The 18,316-nt window shown below is 46.7% G+C and overlaps 1 protein-coding gene across 5 annotated transcripts in view; it reads left to right on the top strand.

The window, feature by feature from the left end:
- The window catches only part of Ninl (ninein like), a 70,832-nt gene that overhangs the window by 35,805 nt on the left and 16,711 nt on the right, over positions 1 to 18,316 (top strand). For 3 of the 5 annotated variants that reach the window (XM_076929942.1, XM_076929943.1, XM_034493727.2), the window contains 9 exons: positions 1,692 to 1,882; positions 2,550 to 2,702; positions 6,620 to 6,784; positions 9,756 to 9,892; positions 10,560 to 10,700; positions 12,588 to 12,762; positions 13,529 to 13,639; positions 13,754 to 13,834; positions 16,308 to 16,440. In XM_076929942.1, coding sequence (XP_076786057.1) covers positions 1,692 to 1,882; positions 2,550 to 2,702; positions 6,620 to 6,784; positions 9,756 to 9,892; positions 10,560 to 10,700; positions 12,588 to 12,762; positions 13,529 to 13,639; positions 13,754 to 13,834; positions 16,308 to 16,440 — 1,287 coding nt within the window. The remainder of the gene's footprint in view (positions 1 to 1,691; positions 1,883 to 2,549; positions 2,703 to 6,619; positions 6,785 to 9,755; positions 9,893 to 10,559; positions 10,701 to 12,587; positions 12,763 to 13,528; positions 13,640 to 13,753; positions 13,835 to 16,307; positions 16,441 to 18,316) is intronic. The other 2 variants (XM_076929945.1, XM_076929944.1) reach the window with 2 other exon arrangements.

The following is an 18,316-nucleotide window of genomic DNA, read 5'->3' as shown; positions in this document are numbered from 1 at the left end:
GGCTTGCTGACTACCTAGGCTAACCCAGGCAGTAAGCCCCAGGCTCACTGAGAAACTCTGTCCTGGAAAGTAAGATGGTAAGTGATAAGACACCTGACATCTCCACATGTTACATGTATGTGTATCAGTGAACACATGTACACAGACAGACACACACACACACACACACACACACACATACACATACATACACACACTCACACCACATACACACTAATAAAAAGGAATTGATTCCTGGAACTTAACTGAAGAGATAATACCAAGGCCAGTGGCAAACAATTTGAAAGCTAGAAGACAATATACAATTAGCTGCCAACACCAGTAATGCAGCAGAAGTGATAAAAGTAGCTTGCCAGCATGGGGTTGTCATCTGTACCTGAACACTCTGCAGGCCCTGAGGAACTGGCCAAGGGACAACTGCCTAGGCCTTTCTGACCCTTTCGACAGGCTGAAAGCAGTCTGAGCAACTCTTACCTAGTGCAACCCAAGGCCCATGCAGAGGGTTTTTGATGAGCTTATGAATAAGACTGAGGTTCACACCAGGCCTTGATGGCCACAGCAGCCAAATGCTTCCCGCTGCTGCTTCAGAGTTTCTCTTGGAAGGGGATTGCAGTACTTAGGAAAAGCTGAAGAAGGTGGGTAGCATGGTTCAGTGTCACTGAGACCCATGAAGGCTGAGTCCTGGACCATGGGAGGATGTGACTCATACAGCTGATTTGACTGTGGCTCAGATCAAATGTGGCTCAGATGTGGACTGCCTTTGAATCAAAGGACCTCTCAGCATGGTTGGGCTTCCTCATAGCATAATGAGTGGCTCAGGTCTCCTCATAAAAGGTCTGGCCTGCAGGACTGCTGATCTCCTGTGTTATGGGAGCCTATCCTACAATCACACAGCATGACTTCTTTTATGTTCTGCTGGTAAAAGCTGCCTCAAGGCTTCTGAGGTTGCAGAGAGGCTACAGACCCCTGGGTATTTGTGGAAGAAAAGGTATCAGGATTTGCAGTTGTGTTTTTAAACTGCCTCATGGGGGAAAGCCAAAAAGATGAGGGCAGTCATTTGAGACAAGGGAGAAGCGAGAACATGAATGTGGCATGTGCTTCAGTAAGCAAGCAGGGAGCAAACTGCAAGGCCCTTTAAAACCAGACCTGTGAGACCAAGGACAGCAGGAAGTTGTTATGAACTTTTGGAGAGGCCAGTGGTGAAAGATACTCATGTGTTAGACTGCAGTGACCAGGAAGGGGACGTCTGGGGCTGGTTGAACAAACTGATTCTTTTCTGTCTGCAGAGTGCCCAGCCCCAAGCCCCCTGTAAAGAATTGGGAGGTGCCCTGTGGATGCATTTGTGGAGCTGAAAAGACACTAGCCCACCTATGAAGACATGGAGCTTCTAGTTTTGACTGCCCACAGGCCATGGGCAGAGTCTAGGCCTCCTTGTCCTGCACACTGGGATAATGCCCTGCAATCTATGTCTTGGATCAGGCTGTGCTGGCCACGGGCCCTTTGGTGTGCTTTCCACTGCCCAGCCCATGGTGTCATTTGGAATACTCCGGCTTGGCTCTCAGTGGAGGACACAGGCTTTTATGTTACTTGTTGAGTTATGAAAGTAACTAATGCCCATAAGCCTAAATGTTCCATTGTGGTTTCTTTATTATTATTTATCAGCATTTAACTATGACCCTCCCTTGCTTCAGGCCAGCTGCGATCCTGGGGTTGTGAGATCTTCGGGACACCCCGCAAATCCTGTAGCCCCTCCTTCAACACTCCTGAGAACCAGGTCCAGGGCATCTGGCATGAGCTGGGGGTTGGAAGCAGTGGTCACCTGAATGAGCAGGAGCTGGCTGTGGTCTGCCGAAGCATCGGGCTCCATGGTCTTGAGAAACAGGTGAAGACCACCTCAGTGACATGGTATTTGTAGTGGTCACATTTAGTGCTGAGTCTGGAAAACCAGTTCACCTTCAGACAGCAGTTTTCTTCTGCACTTTTTAATCTCAGACCTTTTGATGGCTCCTGATGCTGTTGCCTAAACCTCTGAGATACCTTTGAGAGTCCATCTACACCACAGCCCATCCTCATAAACTCTCAGCTGCTTCTAAAAGTTGTACTTCCAGCTGTCCTTCTGCCTGAACCAAATATCCTTCTTCTTCTGCCCAGCCCAACACAGCATATGAGCCTTGCTACACTCCAGGTGTAGGTACCAGTCCTTTGGGAAGACTTGTACAGGAAGTTGGCTGTGGTGATATCATAGGTTCCCACCTGTTATTGTTCCTACCTGGAATCCTTGCTGGACCATGAACTGTAAGGTTCGGGCTGGGTTTCCAGCAAATTCCTGCCCCCAGTTGACACTTGAGTATCTCTAGAGTTAGAATGTTCAGATGCTGCCCCCTCCCACCTGGAAAGGCCATGTAGTATCCAAACAAACCAGCTGAAGCAGCCTTTGTCAAGCAGCTAGTTTAATCTTTAGCTAACGTAAATGCCCCAGTTGGGTGCTTGGAGCCACAGGGAGAGAGCAAGGTGGCTCTCCAGACCTGAAGGTGCTGGCTTTTGTCTAGGAACTTGAAGAACTGTTCAGCAAACTGGACCAAGATGGAGATGGCAGAGTGAGTCTTGCAGAGTTTCAGCTTGGCCTGTTTGGTCATGAGCCTCCTTCGCTTCCAGCATCTTCCAGTTTGATCAAACCAAACAGGCCTTGGTCTCATTATCAGGTAAAATGGGAGAATTAGATGTCAGACACCAACAGTACTTGGTGTTGCTCCTTGCCAGATGAGGGTGCTGGCTGATGATTCTGCTAGTGTCGTGGCACTGAGCACAGAAGCTGCACAAATGTGCACACACCTGTGCATATGCATTGCTCTTGGACCTTGAGCTTGTGGGGTGATGCTTGTCCCTGACTGTGCAGTACTCATCTTCTCGGAGCTCTGTGTTCATCTGTAAAATGGAAGCAGTCTGAGCACCTCCATCAGGAACTTCAGAGAATAATGCAATGTGGGGAACATGGCCATTTCTCAGATTGTCCTCTCTATGTGCCATCGAGTGATGATTTTCAGTGAGACAACTGTCTCCCTCTCCTTTTTTTTTTTTTTTTTTTTTTTTTGGTTTTTTCGAGACAGGGTTTCTCTATACAGCCTTGGCTGTCCTGGAACTCACTTGGTAGACCAGGCTGGCCTCGAACTCAGAAATCTGCCTGTCTCTGCCTCCCAAGTGCTGGGATTAAAGGCGTGCGCCACCACCGCCCGGCCTCCCTCTCCTTTTATGCACTAAAAATGGGTTATAGAGTAGTGTAGCTTGTCTGAGATTTGTCCTTTATGTGGATTATTTTTTCTGACCTGAAATCTCGAATTTTATTTTCTCTAAGCCACCTTGCTCAGAGGTGACTGACCCAGCACTTTGTTTCATTAGCATTGGGACGTGGCACAGGCTAGCTCTGGGGACAGGCACTGGTATGGACAAGGTGTATTTCAGAATCTGAGTTTTTGACTGAGTCATTGGGGATAGGCAGGGCAAACATCACGAGTCAGAAATACCAGGAGCTGAGTGTTGATCAGTGGTGGAATTCTTTCCCAGCATGTGCAAGCTCTGGGCCATTCTTAGCACCACATATAAACACATAAATGCAAGTCTGATGGCCTGAAGATGAGACTCCATCCCCCCACAAGTCATATTCAGTGTTGGTTCAGCTGGGTCCCCTCTCAGTGAGGCCACGTGTTTCTCATGCTTTGATATCACTGGCATCTATTATCAAATGACATCCTCAGAGTCTCTGAACTTCCTCCTGTAAGACCCAGCAACTGCCTGGACACCCCAGGCTAGCATATAAGAAGGACTGTGGTCCCATGTGCTTCTCAGAAGTTGCCTCTTCACCTAGTAGCCTCATCTATGGCAGAGGTCATGGTCCAGAATGTTCTAGAAGTTACAGCCCCTTTCTGTATACCTTCCTTCCTTTCCTCTCCTGTACCTGGTGAACTGCTCCCATGCTTCTGGCACTGTGGATCTTGTACCATCTTCCCACCTTGGTCACTTTGCTCACAAACTGCATACAGGCATACAGCTGCATGCATACATACTGTACTGTGCTCACTGCACACATTATCTATGCACACAACTTAGTGAGTACACACACATCCACCATACTTGCATTGCTACTATAGATGTGGCACATCCATTTTATGTGTATATCTTCTGTGCATACACTGTAAATACTCACCAGTTGTATATATGTATGTTCACTATATACTCATTACCAATTATGTACACACATTTTCTGTATGTGTACACCCACTGTAGACATGCTCAGGCTCTCTATGTGTGTACCCTCTCTAGACATATGCACATCCACTGTACATGAGAACTTCATGAAGACACATTGCATTCACTGTAAGTGCATACCTGCTGTGGATCTGTCTGCATCCACAGTGCCTGCACATCCACTGTATGTAGATGTGACTAGGCTCTGTACATACATCACCCAGTCTAGATACGTGCATATACATCCACACACCCACTGAATGTGCGTACCTTCTGTAGACACAGTCACATCTACAGTGCACACATACCAACTATAGATTTGTGATGTCTCTGTCTATGTGCCACCCAATGTTGACCTGTGCACATTACTGTATATGTGTACCTACTATGTACTCCACATCTCCTGTGTGTGCACATCTGCTGAAGACAAACACAGGTTCTCTATATGCACAACCATTGTAGATACACAACAGAACAAAGGTTCTCTACGTGTACTCACTGTAGATGTGCGCACATCCGCTATACTTGCACCTTGTATACAAACACATCTTACTATATGCACTCCTGCTATAAACATATGTGCAGACTCTGTACATGCACACTCATAAACATTTGCTCATCTACTGTACATGTGTCTATATAGGTGCACATCAAATGTAGGTGTGTACCTACTATAAACATACATAATCACAGCAGATATTTATCTACCAAATGTGTAAACTCAGCGTATGTTTACATACATGTTACACATTCACACCTACTCGGAATTTGTACACAGATATGTGTACACATTAACATAAGCCTGTACGACTGTGCATATTCAGTAAGTGCATACACATTGTGCACTTACAACACATGCTGCCAAGACAGGGAGAGGGCAGAGTCTGATTAGTCTGTAAAACACCAGATTCCTGTCCTTCTGCTGATGTCTCTTGTTTCAGAATGCCTGCCTCTTAATTTGGGCAACATTCAGGACTCAAGGACTTAAGCAAAGTGACCTCCTTGACTGCAGGGTTGAGCCTACCATGTCCCATGTGGGCTCTGGGGGCTTTGTGTGGCTGTGCCAGCTCTAGGAAGGCAAGCTCCAGAGGGATTTGCCTCTGTCCTATCCTTCTAGAGACAGAAGAGGGACTGTCAATTCTTCAGTGCATTTGGATATCAGAGCTTGTGTACAGGTGGCCATCAGTAGACAGAGCAGTGATGTTCTCTCCCTCTGTAAATGGGACACGCTGTCTGCTTTGTTGTAAACATAAGGGTTGAAAGACATCCACACAGCTCAGCAAATACTCTTCTCCCCGGGCATGCTGAAGAGGTTGGGCCAGCTGAAAGAGCTGGTGTATTGGACAAGAGGGGGACTGGAGCTGCAGGAATGGTGGGTGGCAAGAGAACCTCTAGCAAGCCCTGCCCAGAATGCTGCACACTGGTGAGACATTTGCAAGCTGCTCTGGGAGAGTTGTCAGACTGAGCCCCAAGAAAGGGGCAAACTAGGACGGGGAGAAGACAAGCTGGTAAGTGTTAGAGAAAGCATTTCAGTCCAGCAATCTTGAGAAGAGAAAGGAGACCGAGGAGCTGGAGGTGGTGAGGAGAGTTCACAACAACCCATCTGTTTCCTGAAGCGGGGAGTTGAGTCCTGGGTGCAGTGAGTGCATGGTGTTCCCTAGTATACAGCAAACACTACCTCCCTCAGTTCCAAGGTTCCTTACAGCTGTGAAGAACTTACCTGTGAAGAACTGCAGGTGGGACAGGAGAGGGCAGGAAGTCATTCTCGCTCTTGGGTTCAGGCAGTAGAGAAGCCTCACAGGTAGTTCCCTCTGGGAGACTCTCCTATCCCATAAACCTCCCTAGTACTGCTACAGCCTAGTACAACTGGGCTGTGGGGCTGCGTTCTAGAAAATGTGGAGTTTTGCTTTGGCTATTCTGCCCCTTTCTGAGCCCATCTGTCATTGCCTGGGTTTTTCTGGTACATGTACTTTCTTAAGAAAGGAAGAATGGCCAGATCCCTTCATGGTCCTTCTTTACATGATGACTTGTTTGCCAGAGCTGGTATACCCGTGAGGCCTGAGGTAACAGTGATGACTAAGAGCAGGTATCCTGGGATCCTTGCAAGACCAGGGCCTGGGGTCAGAGGACTAGGTATGGTTGCACTTCTGTCCCTTGCAGAACCTTGTGATCCCAGGTAAATCCCAGGCTATGCCAAGCATCTTCCTTAGGGAAGGGGGCTGCAGATCAATACGGGTATGCATTCTCTTCTCTTAGGCTTCCATGAGAAGGCAAAATACTGAACACAGGCTGTCAAGGTGAGACTTTTGTTAGTGTGCACAGACACCACAATCTGAAGATACCAGAGTCTCAGGGCATCTTCCTTCCTGATGTGCAGGAGGAGAGCGGCTGCCAGACCACCACAACCTCATCCCTCGTGTCTGTGTGCTCTGGCCTGCGCCTGTTCTCCAGTGTCGACGATGGCAGTGGCTTTGCCTTTCCCGAGCAGGTCATCTCCGCATGGGCCCAGGAGGGCATTCAGAATGGCAGGGAGATCTTGCAGGTTTGTAACTCACTGCTTAAGGCTACCTGTTGGGTAGTGTCAAGGCACTGTGGGGCTGAGCAGGGAACGTGGGGACCACGTGTCCACAGAAGATAAATGCAGCAGAGCATACGCTGACCGTATTTCACCCCATGCATGGGAGCCCCCAAAGGAAATAGTTTTTCATAAATTTCTTGCAATGAAAATGTAGGAAATTTTAATTTGAAACTTTAAAATATAGAGAAAACAGTTGGGAAATGTCCATTCGAAGGTAAGTTTCAGTGTCGTACACACCATCCCTGATTGACACCGAAGAAGGGAGTCACACAGTTGTCTTCTTTTCATTATTATCGTTGTTTTTGTTTGTTTGTTCTTACTTGTTTACTTTACATCACACTCACTGCTCCCCTTGTGTCACACGGTCTTCTTTGTGCTAAGAGGACCTTTAACGAGCACCATCAGCCAGTCATGATGAGCCCACGTGAGCCGACATGGGTGGGCTTTCTCACAAGTGGGCTTATTCTTGCTCCCTAGGTTTGTGTTTGTGGTTTAGAGATCTGCCCTGAGACTGCCAGGTCAGGCTCACTGAGACCAGCAGGGGTGAGAAACAACCTACTTCCAGGAAGTGCTATAAACTAGATTTAGGTTTCTTTCCAAATTTTCTTTTCCATTATTTGGGGAGGGGGATCACAATTTAGGGTCAGAAGATAACTCAGCAATTTAATCTGCCTATTGCTCTTACAGAGGACCCAGACTCAGTCCCCAGTACCCACATCAAGTGGTTAATAACTACTTTATGTAATTCCAACTCCAAGAGACCTCATGTCTCTGTTGTCTGTTGTCACCTGCACTCAGGGGAACACACCCAACCCACACAGACACACATAATTAAAAATTTAAATGTATATTTTTTTAAAATCACAACTAGAGAGCTGGGTGGTGGTGGCATAAGCCTTTAATCCCAGCACCTGGGAGGCAGAGGCAGGTGGATCTTTGAGTTTGAAGCAGCCTGGTCTGCAGAATGAGTTCCAGGACAGTCAGATCTACACAGAGAAACCCTGCTTTGAAAAAACAAACAAAGCTGGGCAGTGGTGGTGCATGCCTTTAATCCGAGCACTTGGGAGGCAGAGGCAGGCGGATTTCTGAGTTCAACGACAGCCTGGTCTACAGAGTGAGTTCCAGGACAGCCAGGGCTACATAGAGAAACCCTGTTTTGTAAAACAAATAAACAAACAAAAAAGAAAAAACAAAAAACAAAAAGAACTTCAATTGGCTAGGTAGTGATGGCACATCCCTTTAATCCTAACACTTGGGAGGCAGAACAGGTAGACTTCTGTGAATTTGAACCCATCCTGGTCTACAGAGAGAGTTCTAGGACAGACAGGGCTACACAAAGAAATATTTAAAAAAAAAAATATCACAAGGAGGCCTGGGGAGATGGCTCAGTTGGTAAAATACTCTATACAAATGCATGAGGAGCTGAGTGTAATCCCAGCCCTGATGAAGCAGATACAAGAGGATGCTCAGGGCTTGGCTCAGTTACCTACCAGCTTAACCTACTTGAAAACCCTGGGTCCTAATAAAAGTGCTTGTCTCAAAACAACAACAGCAAACAAACAAAAATCTAAGAGGATTGCCTCTGAAGAGGAACACCACAGGCTTCCTTCTGTGAATGTGTACCACATGAACGTGAGCCTCTGGTGGAAGTTCTTCAAACATAGACAAATGTTATACATTCTAGCCTAATTGTCTTAGTATTGGAATCATACTGTGTTGCTATTAGTTTGTGCAGCCCTTCCTTGCGATTGGACAAGTAGGTTTTTCTGTTACTTCTGTCCTCATCTCAGCCTCTGTGCTTATGCTGATGTTGTCTGTATAGTTAATTCCTGAAGCTATACATTCATCATTTAAAATACTCTTTGTTTCTACCCTATGAGTTCTAGGAATAGAGGCATGAACCATTACCTAGCTTTCTTCATTTTGGTTTTGGTTTTGGTGTGTGCATTTGTGCGTGTGTGCGTGCATGCATGTTTGTGTGCATGCCATAGTGCACATGTGGAGGTCAGAGGACAACTTCAGGTATCAGTCCTTGCCTTTTATTTTGTTTGAGACAAGCTCTTTTGTCGCTAAGTGCATTTGCCAGCTGGCTTGTGAGCTTTGAGGGCTCCTGCCTTCCTCTCATTTCACCATAAGAGTGCTGACACTGCAGATGTGAACTACAGCACCAAGCTTTACTTGAACATTCAAACTTAGGTTCCTGGGAATTAGGTTACCAGCAAGTACTTTACCCATTGTCCCAACTCCACAGCTCTCTGGGGTAGTTTTGACAGTTCCCATGTTCTTAGACAAGAAGCTGTTGCTGTGACATTTCTCTTACTTTTCTTGGTCCCTCTGGGGATGCTTTCAAAGAAGGGTGCACTTGTGTGGCTCCCAGCACTCTTGCCCTGTCTGTGGGTTATATAGTGAGACTTTTTCATTCACACAAAAAGGAGTCTGTCAGAGGCCTGACTGACTCCAAGGAGTTGGATGTCAAATGTTAGGTGGCTCTATCAGGACTTTGGTCTCTCCTCTTCACATGGGTGGTTCAAAGGCTTACCGTAGCACTTAAAACTGTTGGTTTCAGAGGGGAAAGGGCCCCACTTCCCAGTTCTCCTCTTCAATCCATGTGATGTATTGAGGTGGGATATGCTGTTTACTGCAGCTTGTACTTTGATTAGGTAGAAGAACTCTGTCCATGCTGACTTGTACCCACTGTTCTAATGAGGTCTTGAGGACTACAGTATCATGAGGAAACCCAATGTTGACAGCCCATTTGAGTTACTGGGTATGAAAGAGCACCCCAACAACCAGGGACACTTGCAGACAGGAAAGGGGCAGGTGCTTGCTATAGTAGTCACTGTGGGTATGGGCCCCTGCATTGTCACAGGGCAAGAAGAGTACATTTGGAGAAATCTCTCACTCCCCCTTGCCTTCTGGGGCTTCCTGATTCCAGAGCCTGGACTTCAATGTGGATGAGAAGGTGAACCTCTTGGAGCTGACCTGGGCCCTTGACAATGAACTCCTAACAGTTGATGGTGTCGTCCAGCAGGCAGCCCTGGCCTGCTACCGCCAGGAACTGAGCTACCACCAGTAAGAGCCCCCAAGGGAATGGGATAAAGTCCTGCTGGCAGGGTCCGCCTCCCAGGAACATAGGTCATACCTCCTGTGCCTCACCTGTCTCCCCTGGTGACTCCCAGTCTGCCTGTTCCTGCTCTCCTGCCCCTGTGAATAGAGCTCAAATGAAGAGAACAGAGGAGGCCTGAGGGCCCGAAGCTCCTCACTATTGCTGCTACTTGAATTACGTGTCCCCAGAGTTAAAGACTACAAGCTCATCTTTAAATGCTATGCTTTTAAAATCATCTTTAAAATCACATGCTTACAAATCTGTATGTCCAGGACCTCATTCAGCCACTTTTATTATGTTTTAAGATCTGAACTTGACCCTCATCCTTCTGATTATAGAGCCCACTGTTGTGGAGGCAAAAGCCCTGTGGTTTGAGAGGGCCCTGCTTCAAGAGTAGCCAAGGGATGTTTAGCCTAAGGCCAGCAATAGAGAAAAAGTCCCTTTGAGTAAACCTTCCTGATAGGCTGGGATCTGGTTTATCTTACTGTTGAGACCGTCATTTAGCCTTAAGATGTGCACTGGTAAAATAGTCACAGCAATTGTAGAGTGCTCCAGGAGGTAGTTAGGAGGCAGTGAGACCTGGACAAGTCTGTCAGGCTGACAACAGTGTCCCCTCTGTCCTTCCCACGGTAGAGGGCAAGTGGAGCAGCTGGTACAGGAGCGGGACAAGGCGAGGCAGGACCTGGAGAAAGCTGAGAAGAGGAACCTGGACTTTGTGCGAGAAATGGATGACTGCCACTCAGCCCTGGAACAACTGACAGAAAAGAAAATCAAGTAGGTTCTGGGCCCACAGCTGTAGCCCCTGTGCTGCCACGGCAGGGGCTCCTCCCATTCTTAGAGACCAGCAGGGGCCAGGGCTGCGCCTGCTGGGGTGATCTTGCTGTCTTACTGGAGCCAGTGGAAGTGGAACAACCTTAGAGGCGGTGGAGTGTGTGTGTGTGTGTGGGAGGGGGGATGACACCTATTTTGAAAGGAGCTTTGCATCTAACAAGCAGTGTCCTGCTTTTTGTGATGTGGGTACAGTGACCCCTGGTGTCTCCTGTGTGCCCATGACTGTGGAAAAAGTTTTAGCTCTGTCCATAAATTTATCAGGGTATGTCGTAACTGGAGTTGTCTGTATTGCACTGGGACCCTAATGTTTCCCAGGATCTCTTCATGCTAGGTGTGGAGGACAGTCCTACTTCTAAGGAGCATCCTCTCAGGGCCATATGCCAGCCACTTCCCAGTCTTGCCTTAGTGATGTTCACAGAAGAGTCTCCTGTTCAAACATGATGTTCCAACACTGAAAGCAAAATGAATTCATATCCTAGTTTGAGTCGTAGAACTGATCTAGTCAACATGTGTAGGGCTTGGTTCTTTCCTAGATCTAGGAAGATTTGGTTGTGTATCTTCTTTTTTTAGGGTGGGGGTGGTCAGAGGAGCATAAACTCTGTGTTTATTATATACATGAGTGAATGTGGGGGTGGAATGCGTGTGTCTGCGGGTGTGCAATAGTAATAATAATAAAATAATAATAATAATAATAATAATAATGAGAAACAATTGGAGAAAACACTTGATGCTGACTTCTGGCTTCCATGTACCTATGTGTATGCATATATTTATGTTCTTGTGTGTGCACACACACACCACATACTCTCTTTTCTGATGGCTACAGAGATTTGATTATAAGTATACAATCTTTTATCCACTTTCTTTTGGTCATGCATTTCTAAGGTTTTTAAATGGGGTTTTGAAAGGGCTAAATAGGATAAAATATATTGTGGAAATATCTTTTTTTTTTCTAGAGCTGAGGACTGAACCTAGGGCCTTATGTTTCCTGGCAAGAGTTACCACTGAGCTAAATCTCTAACCCTTAAAATATCTTTAAAAAACAAAAATTCCCCCAAGTTGTTTTTTAAGCATAAGTCAGGTTTGTTACATCTTTTCCCAAAATCACAGCTTTTCTTCCTCCATCTTGTTCCCTTTAGGTTATTATTTCTGGAAAGCTCTCAGCTAAGATAAATGTCCAGGCTGTGTGAGCTGGAGGATGAACCCACACCTTCTCTCAGGTTTAATCACTGGCCCTGCTGAAGCATCCTGCAGCCTAGAAAGACTTAAAGGCCGTGCAGCTGCCACTAGAGTGAAAGGCTTGCACTGCTTTCCCCTGTCAGCAGCACTTACAGATGAGGGTAGACTCTGAGGGAGAGTGCCTGTGCCTACTCCCCTGAACACAGGAATTCACTGTGCGCAGATTGTGTGCAGCCTGGCTCCTAGAAAGAGAGGTTGACTGATCATCTGGCACCAGAGGCCTGCCACAGGGTTGCTGTAGGCTGGGGCTGCCTGGCACAATGTGGTACAATGTGGCCACAATAGGTGGAGAGACACGGGACATCTAGGGCACCTGCGCAGAGATCTCTACCCGCTTGTTCACCAGAGGCCTCCAAGTACATCTTTGAGTATTTACCATGTGTCCCCCACCACCCTAAGCCCCTTATGTGGGGGTGATTCCAGCAGCCCATGAAGGAAGAATGTACACCAATGTCTCTATCTCTGGCATAGTCAGTTCATCTGCTGAGCAGATTGACAGGGTCCAGCAGAGGAAGCATTCCAAAGGCAGGTGTCCAGAGAGGCCAAGTGACACTTCAAGTGACACTTCAAGTATTGTGTGTTCTGTTGTAGGCACCTAGAGCAAGAGTACAGGGGAAGGCTGAGCCTCCTGCGGTCCGAGGTAGAGATGGAGCGGGAGCTGTTCTGGGAGCAAGCCCGCAGGCAGAAAGCCATGCTGGAGCAGGATGTGGGCCACCTCCAGGCGGAGGAGACCAGTCTCCGAGAGAAACTGACATTGGCTCTGAAGGTGGGTGGGATGCATCCCTGCTGTGAACTGGGAAGGCACTTATTGGCCGAGCTGGGCGATGTCATGCTTTCACTCAAAGTAAGGGGTCTTGGCTTTGCCCCATCCTCCTCTGTTCTGAGTCATCTAATCTCAAAATCAGAGTGAATCAGCTACTACAGCCAGCATGGCTACATCCCTAGGGTCTAGGAACACCTCTAGACACTGTCTGCCATGACCTGGATTCATAGCCACAACTTGTTTGGTTTGGTTTAGTTTTGGTTGTTTTGGGTTTTTGTTGATGTTGTTGTTTTGTTTTTAAGACTTATTTATTTTATGTATATGAGTACACTGTAGCTATCTTCAGACATACCAGAAGAGGGCATCAGATCCCATTACAGATGGTTGTGAGCATCTGATACAACTTCAAACCTATCATTTTAAAAGCAGCTTAAACATGATGCTTTACCAGCACTTTGTTCTTTCACTCATGAACGTTCTGAACATGGGAGTGAGAGCAAGAGAAAGGGAAGACAGTGGGGAAACAATCACCATGGAGGTGTTGGGTTTGTCATAAGAGGTTGTGGGTTCCCAATAGCATACCCTGCCTGCGTGGTGCACAGGCAGGCAGCCACGTTCCTGTCTTTTTCAGGGCTTTTCCTGGGAAGAAAAAGCTTTCCCCAGAAGACAAGGGCTGGGAACAAGCCTCCAGCATACAGAGACGTGACATGGAGACTTGTCAGTATCTTCTCTGTGTCCTGAACCTAGCCCATGCCCACCTATCTCCTAGGAAAACAGTCGATTGCAGAAGGAGATCATAGAAGTGGTAGAAAAGCTTTCGGACTCAGAGAAGCTGGTCCTGCGTCTGCAGAGCGACCTCCAGTTTGTGCTGAAGGACAAGGCAAGCCTTTTGTTATTCAGAGCAGTTCCTGTGCTTAGTGGAGTCAGAGTCAAGGCATTGTGGCCTGTCTTCCCAGGAAAGCTGATAGCTGGTATGCACGTTTCTCTCTTTCAGCTGGAGCCTCAGAGCATGGAACTCCTGGCCCAGGAAGAGCAGTTCACAGCCATCCTGAACGATTATGAACTTAAGTGCAGGGTACGTGCCTTTCCCTGAGTCTGCTTAGCCATCTTGAGCATCCCTGAGTCCTGTTCCTACAGCCTGCCCTGCAGCAATGACAGGAAGGGCAGGCCTGCTGCACAGGACCAGCACTGTGGATTTGCAGAAACTCCCTGGCTCAAGACCCCAGTGGCCACGTGAGGCCTCATCTCTTTGCCGCCATCTCCTTGGTCATCAAGTGCAGGATGGCCCACAAGTGATTGCAGGAGCTTCTTTTCCAGCAAGAACATCTTATTTCAGGCTCTGGTCAGGTCAGCCGTACATGGGCATTGCTTGGTTATGCTGCAGATATTCCAGTGACTAGTCAAATCCCAAGACAGAACATGTTCCCTGACTGTACTTCCTACATGAACCTTCTGAAAGAAATTTCAGTGTAGGAAGATCAGAGAGGAAAATCAGAGTTGAAATGGCCCGTTACTAATAAGAAAAAGACATTTGAGTTAAATTATCCATCACAAATCCTTCTTAGTTAGTTCTTGGTTAGGCTTAATTCACCAAAAGTTAATAGGTGTAAAACTTACTATAAATATTATTTACAAAGAGAGACACTATAAAAACTCTTGCTCTTGAAGGTAAATGTACAATAGTGTGCTGTCTCAGTGAATGCAGTAGCTGATGCAGGAGAATTCCTTCTACCCAGGAGCTAACGGTCAACCTTAAGCATAGAAAATCCCTATATAATCCCTGAACTTAGATGGAGGCCCAAGGATTAGGAGTTCAGGTCATTCATCTTTGACTATATAACCAGATGGAAGCCAACCTGGGCTGCCTGAGACCTTGTCTACAAAAACAATCCCCACCCACCCATCCAAAACCTACAACAAAACAAACACGGGGCAGTCTAAAAAATGTTGTAAGGCTTGTCTCAAAAACAAACAACAGCCAACTCTTGAGAGCCCACAGGCCCACTTGCCACTTCACATCACAGGCATCAAGGAGACTAAAACAATAGCTGGTGTTTATTATCAGAGAAATGAGATGTCATGACTGTTAATTTAATACAAAATGTCATAGTCTTGGAATAATGCTGGTGATTCTAGAATCACCTTCAGAGGCAACACTGCCAAGTGACCAAGGATAAGTAATATGGGTACTCAGGTAATGGGCACTGAAAATTTTACATGAGGTTGTAGTTCATTAGTAACCCCCATACATAGCATGCATAAGTCCTGCATCTGGTCTGCAAAGCCCAAATAAAACAAACCCACTCAATAATAAACCCCACTGACAGAAAAGCTCATGATGTCAGTAGCATTACTATTTAGTTATTTAATTTCTCTGTTTTTACTACAATAATAAAAATGTGACAAACAATAATTTATAGCTACCTTGAAGCTGTTACTATAGGATAGGGATAAAGCAGACAGCTGGTCTTAGTTGCATCTGATACTTTCCAGCTATGTTGACTGTAAGGCTTTGCTTTGAGTCAACTCATGCTGAAACTCTATAGCTATTTCTGGGGATACCAATAGAGGCATTGTTAGGATACCAAGGGTTATAAAATAATTTTACATGATATGAAAATCAATCCTACATTACAGAAGGCTGTAAAGAATCCGACAGAAAACATACTCAGAAATGGATTGTGTGTGTGTTCTTGGTTCTTTTTCCTGTAATCTATCTTAGGCTTCATCCAGGTGGAGTGGCCTACAAGTTCAGGAGATGTATGTCCTTGAAAATCAGGTGGACATGCTTTTAGGGAGCAATCTCAGAGCTGGGAATATGAACCAGGGCTGATTGTTCTCATAGTTCTCAAGATTTTGCAGGACTCCAAATCTCCTAGAAAAGTATGCTAGAAGGTTTTTTCCCTATTCTTTTGATAAGCAAGTGGCTGAGCCTAATCATCCAGATACATTTCATTAAAGTGCAAAGGTGATGCTTGCTGCAAATGTAGACTCTTCATCCCCACCAGAGGGTGTCTCTCCCAGTCCAGTTCCCTGTTGTCCAGCAGACTGTACCCCATCGGGCTTCTGCTTTCCAGATAATACCTTTTCTCTCTGTTAAGTGCATCACTGCTCCGTAGCATTTAATCTAAAACAAAAGGCCTAAAAGCTGTAGCTACAGAACCCCATTCCAGTTCCACAGTAGCTGAGAGAAGAGAGCAAACACACAGCCCCAGACATGTCCCAAGATGTTGATCCTCATGCATACCCACTACTTGTGGTAAGCAACACCTGATGAGAATTTTCCTCGAAGCCTCAACTTTCCTTTTTTTCCTTGAGCCCCTTTCATATATCCAATGATGTAAGCACGAGAGTGTGGAGAAGTAGTTTCCCTAGTTCTGCCAGGACCTTTAAGTAGTTAGAGTCTTAAGTGCAGATTTAGTGTTACATTCTGGAAGTCCAGAGTCCACACCTGCCTGTATGTCTAGCTTGTACTAGATCTTGGGTTTGGCCTCCCAAGGCTGAGTGGCTGCAACCTCTGGAGGAGGTATCTGGCTCTGCCTACACAGGACCTACAGGACCGCAATGATGAGCTGCAAGCAGAGTTGGAAGGCCTGCGGGCGCGGCTGCCCAGGAGTCGACAGAGCCCCTCAGGGACCCCAGGCACCCATAGAAGGAGGATCCCTGGACGTGGCCCAGCAGGTAGGAGCCCAGTCTGGAGGGTAAGTTGAAAGTAGGGCTCCGGGACATGACCACAAGGCTGGACATTAATGTGACACTCCAGAGGAAATGAGGAGGAGAGGAGGGTAGAGAAATTTGTTTGTAGACATCACAAAGGTGATTTCTGACCCCAGAGGAGACAAATTTGCCCTAGGGGCATGTTTCCGTGTTGGATCCTATGAGGTCACAGGCAACTTTGTGACAGGGCTGGCCATGGAAGGTCACTGGCATTGAAGGTCATATAGCAAGGTGGTCATGGGATATTCCCAATTGAGGGGATCCTGGCTGCTGGGTTCAGTGGAAAACACATTGCAGGCTCTCCTGCTCTTGGACAGTAGAGTCAAGACAAGGGCCCATGTTTAAGAGTTCTTGGTCTTCTTTTAGAGACCAAGGTTGGGTGTTGTGGAGGTGCCACAGTTCTTGTGGAGGACAGGGGTTACTTAGCTGGTCTCTGCCTTCCCACTGGTTGTACCAGGCAGTCACCAATGCAGTCACTCCAGCTTTGTTTTCTTCAGCAGTAGCATGTGACACTCAAGGCCCCCAACTCTCTGTTCCCCATGGAATCCAGCAGCTCTGACCACTGCTCCCCAGTTACATTGTGGCAACCTAAGCCCCTCAGCATTGTTCTCCAACCTCTGAGAGCTCTTGAGTCTCTGTGTACCCTACAGCTATTTATATTGGGAAGAAAAAAAAAAAGATACCTCAAAGAGATACTCCTGGGCTCTCTGGGAGGAACTTAGTACAAACTTTACCTTTATGGGGCCTGGGTAGCTGCCAGAATCCGGGGAGTCTCAGGAATAAATAGAGAGTGGCCTTGGCATCCCCCTATGGGAGGAAGAGAGGAGAAGAAGGTGTGGGGTGCAGTCCCCTGAGTGTGCAGTTGAGCCTAGGCTAGCCAGAAGGTAAAGCATGATGGTTGCTCCTCTGGTGTCTCAGGAGACTGAGTTGTACAGAGCATGTGGGCCTAGTCAGGAGTGCAGGGATAGACCATTGTGGAGCTGTTCACCTTTTCCTCTGCACCCATCAGAGCCTTCACGCTACCAGGATTTCCAGGGCTGGCCTTACGTGACTAGCCTGTATGTCAGTGTGTGTTGTAAAAACAGATCACATAGAATCACCCAGAAAACATGAGGAAGGCTGAGTAAGTGAGCACGTGCAAACATTGAACATGTTCAAAAGTGTGGAGGCTTGGCCATTATGCACCACACAGAATACAAGTCATAGAGCTGTCGTCATGCTGTCTTGTCTTCCCATTTCCTCTGTGTTCCTGGCATCGTTTGGAGCCAGATTTTATATACCACCTGGTGAGGATCTTTCGGAGAGTTAAAGGGCCTGATGAATCTAGTGGGAACCTCCTGGTTCTCTTAGTAACCAGTGCTTTAGTAAAGACTTGAACCTTGCTGGAAAATGATTTAGAGCATAAGAGTATTTATTGCTCATGCAGAGGACCTGGGTTCAGTCCTAGCAAACACATGGTAGCCCACAAACATCTGTAACTCCAGTTCCAGAACATCTGACATTGATTTCTGACCTCCATGAGCATTGTACATGCATGGTGCACAGACATACATGTAAAATACACATATTCATAAAATATAGGTAAATCAATATTTTTTTAAAGATTTAAACTCTGAGTTCTTAGTAGTTTGACCCTTCCTGCTGTCCATAGAGTCCTCAACCACAGTGCCTCTGGAGGGCAGAGTGACCCTTACTACCATCCCCTCATTCTTTGTATAGTGCAGATGGATGGCAGAATGGTGGTCTTACCAGATCTGCACTCACATGTGTTATGGGTAGAAAGCTGCTTTGTCACTGGTGGTGAGGAACTAGAAACCACCTAGAGGACAGATGAAAGGGT

Source organism: Arvicanthis niloticus, chromosome 2 (genome assembly GCF_011762505.2).
Source record: "Arvicanthis niloticus isolate mArvNil1 chromosome 2, mArvNil1.pat.X, whole genome shotgun sequence".
NCBI lineage: Eukaryota > Metazoa > Chordata > Mammalia > Rodentia > Muridae > Arvicanthis > Arvicanthis niloticus.
Note: the sequence above shows the minus strand (reverse complement) of the source record. Positions and strands in the feature narration are given on the sequence as shown.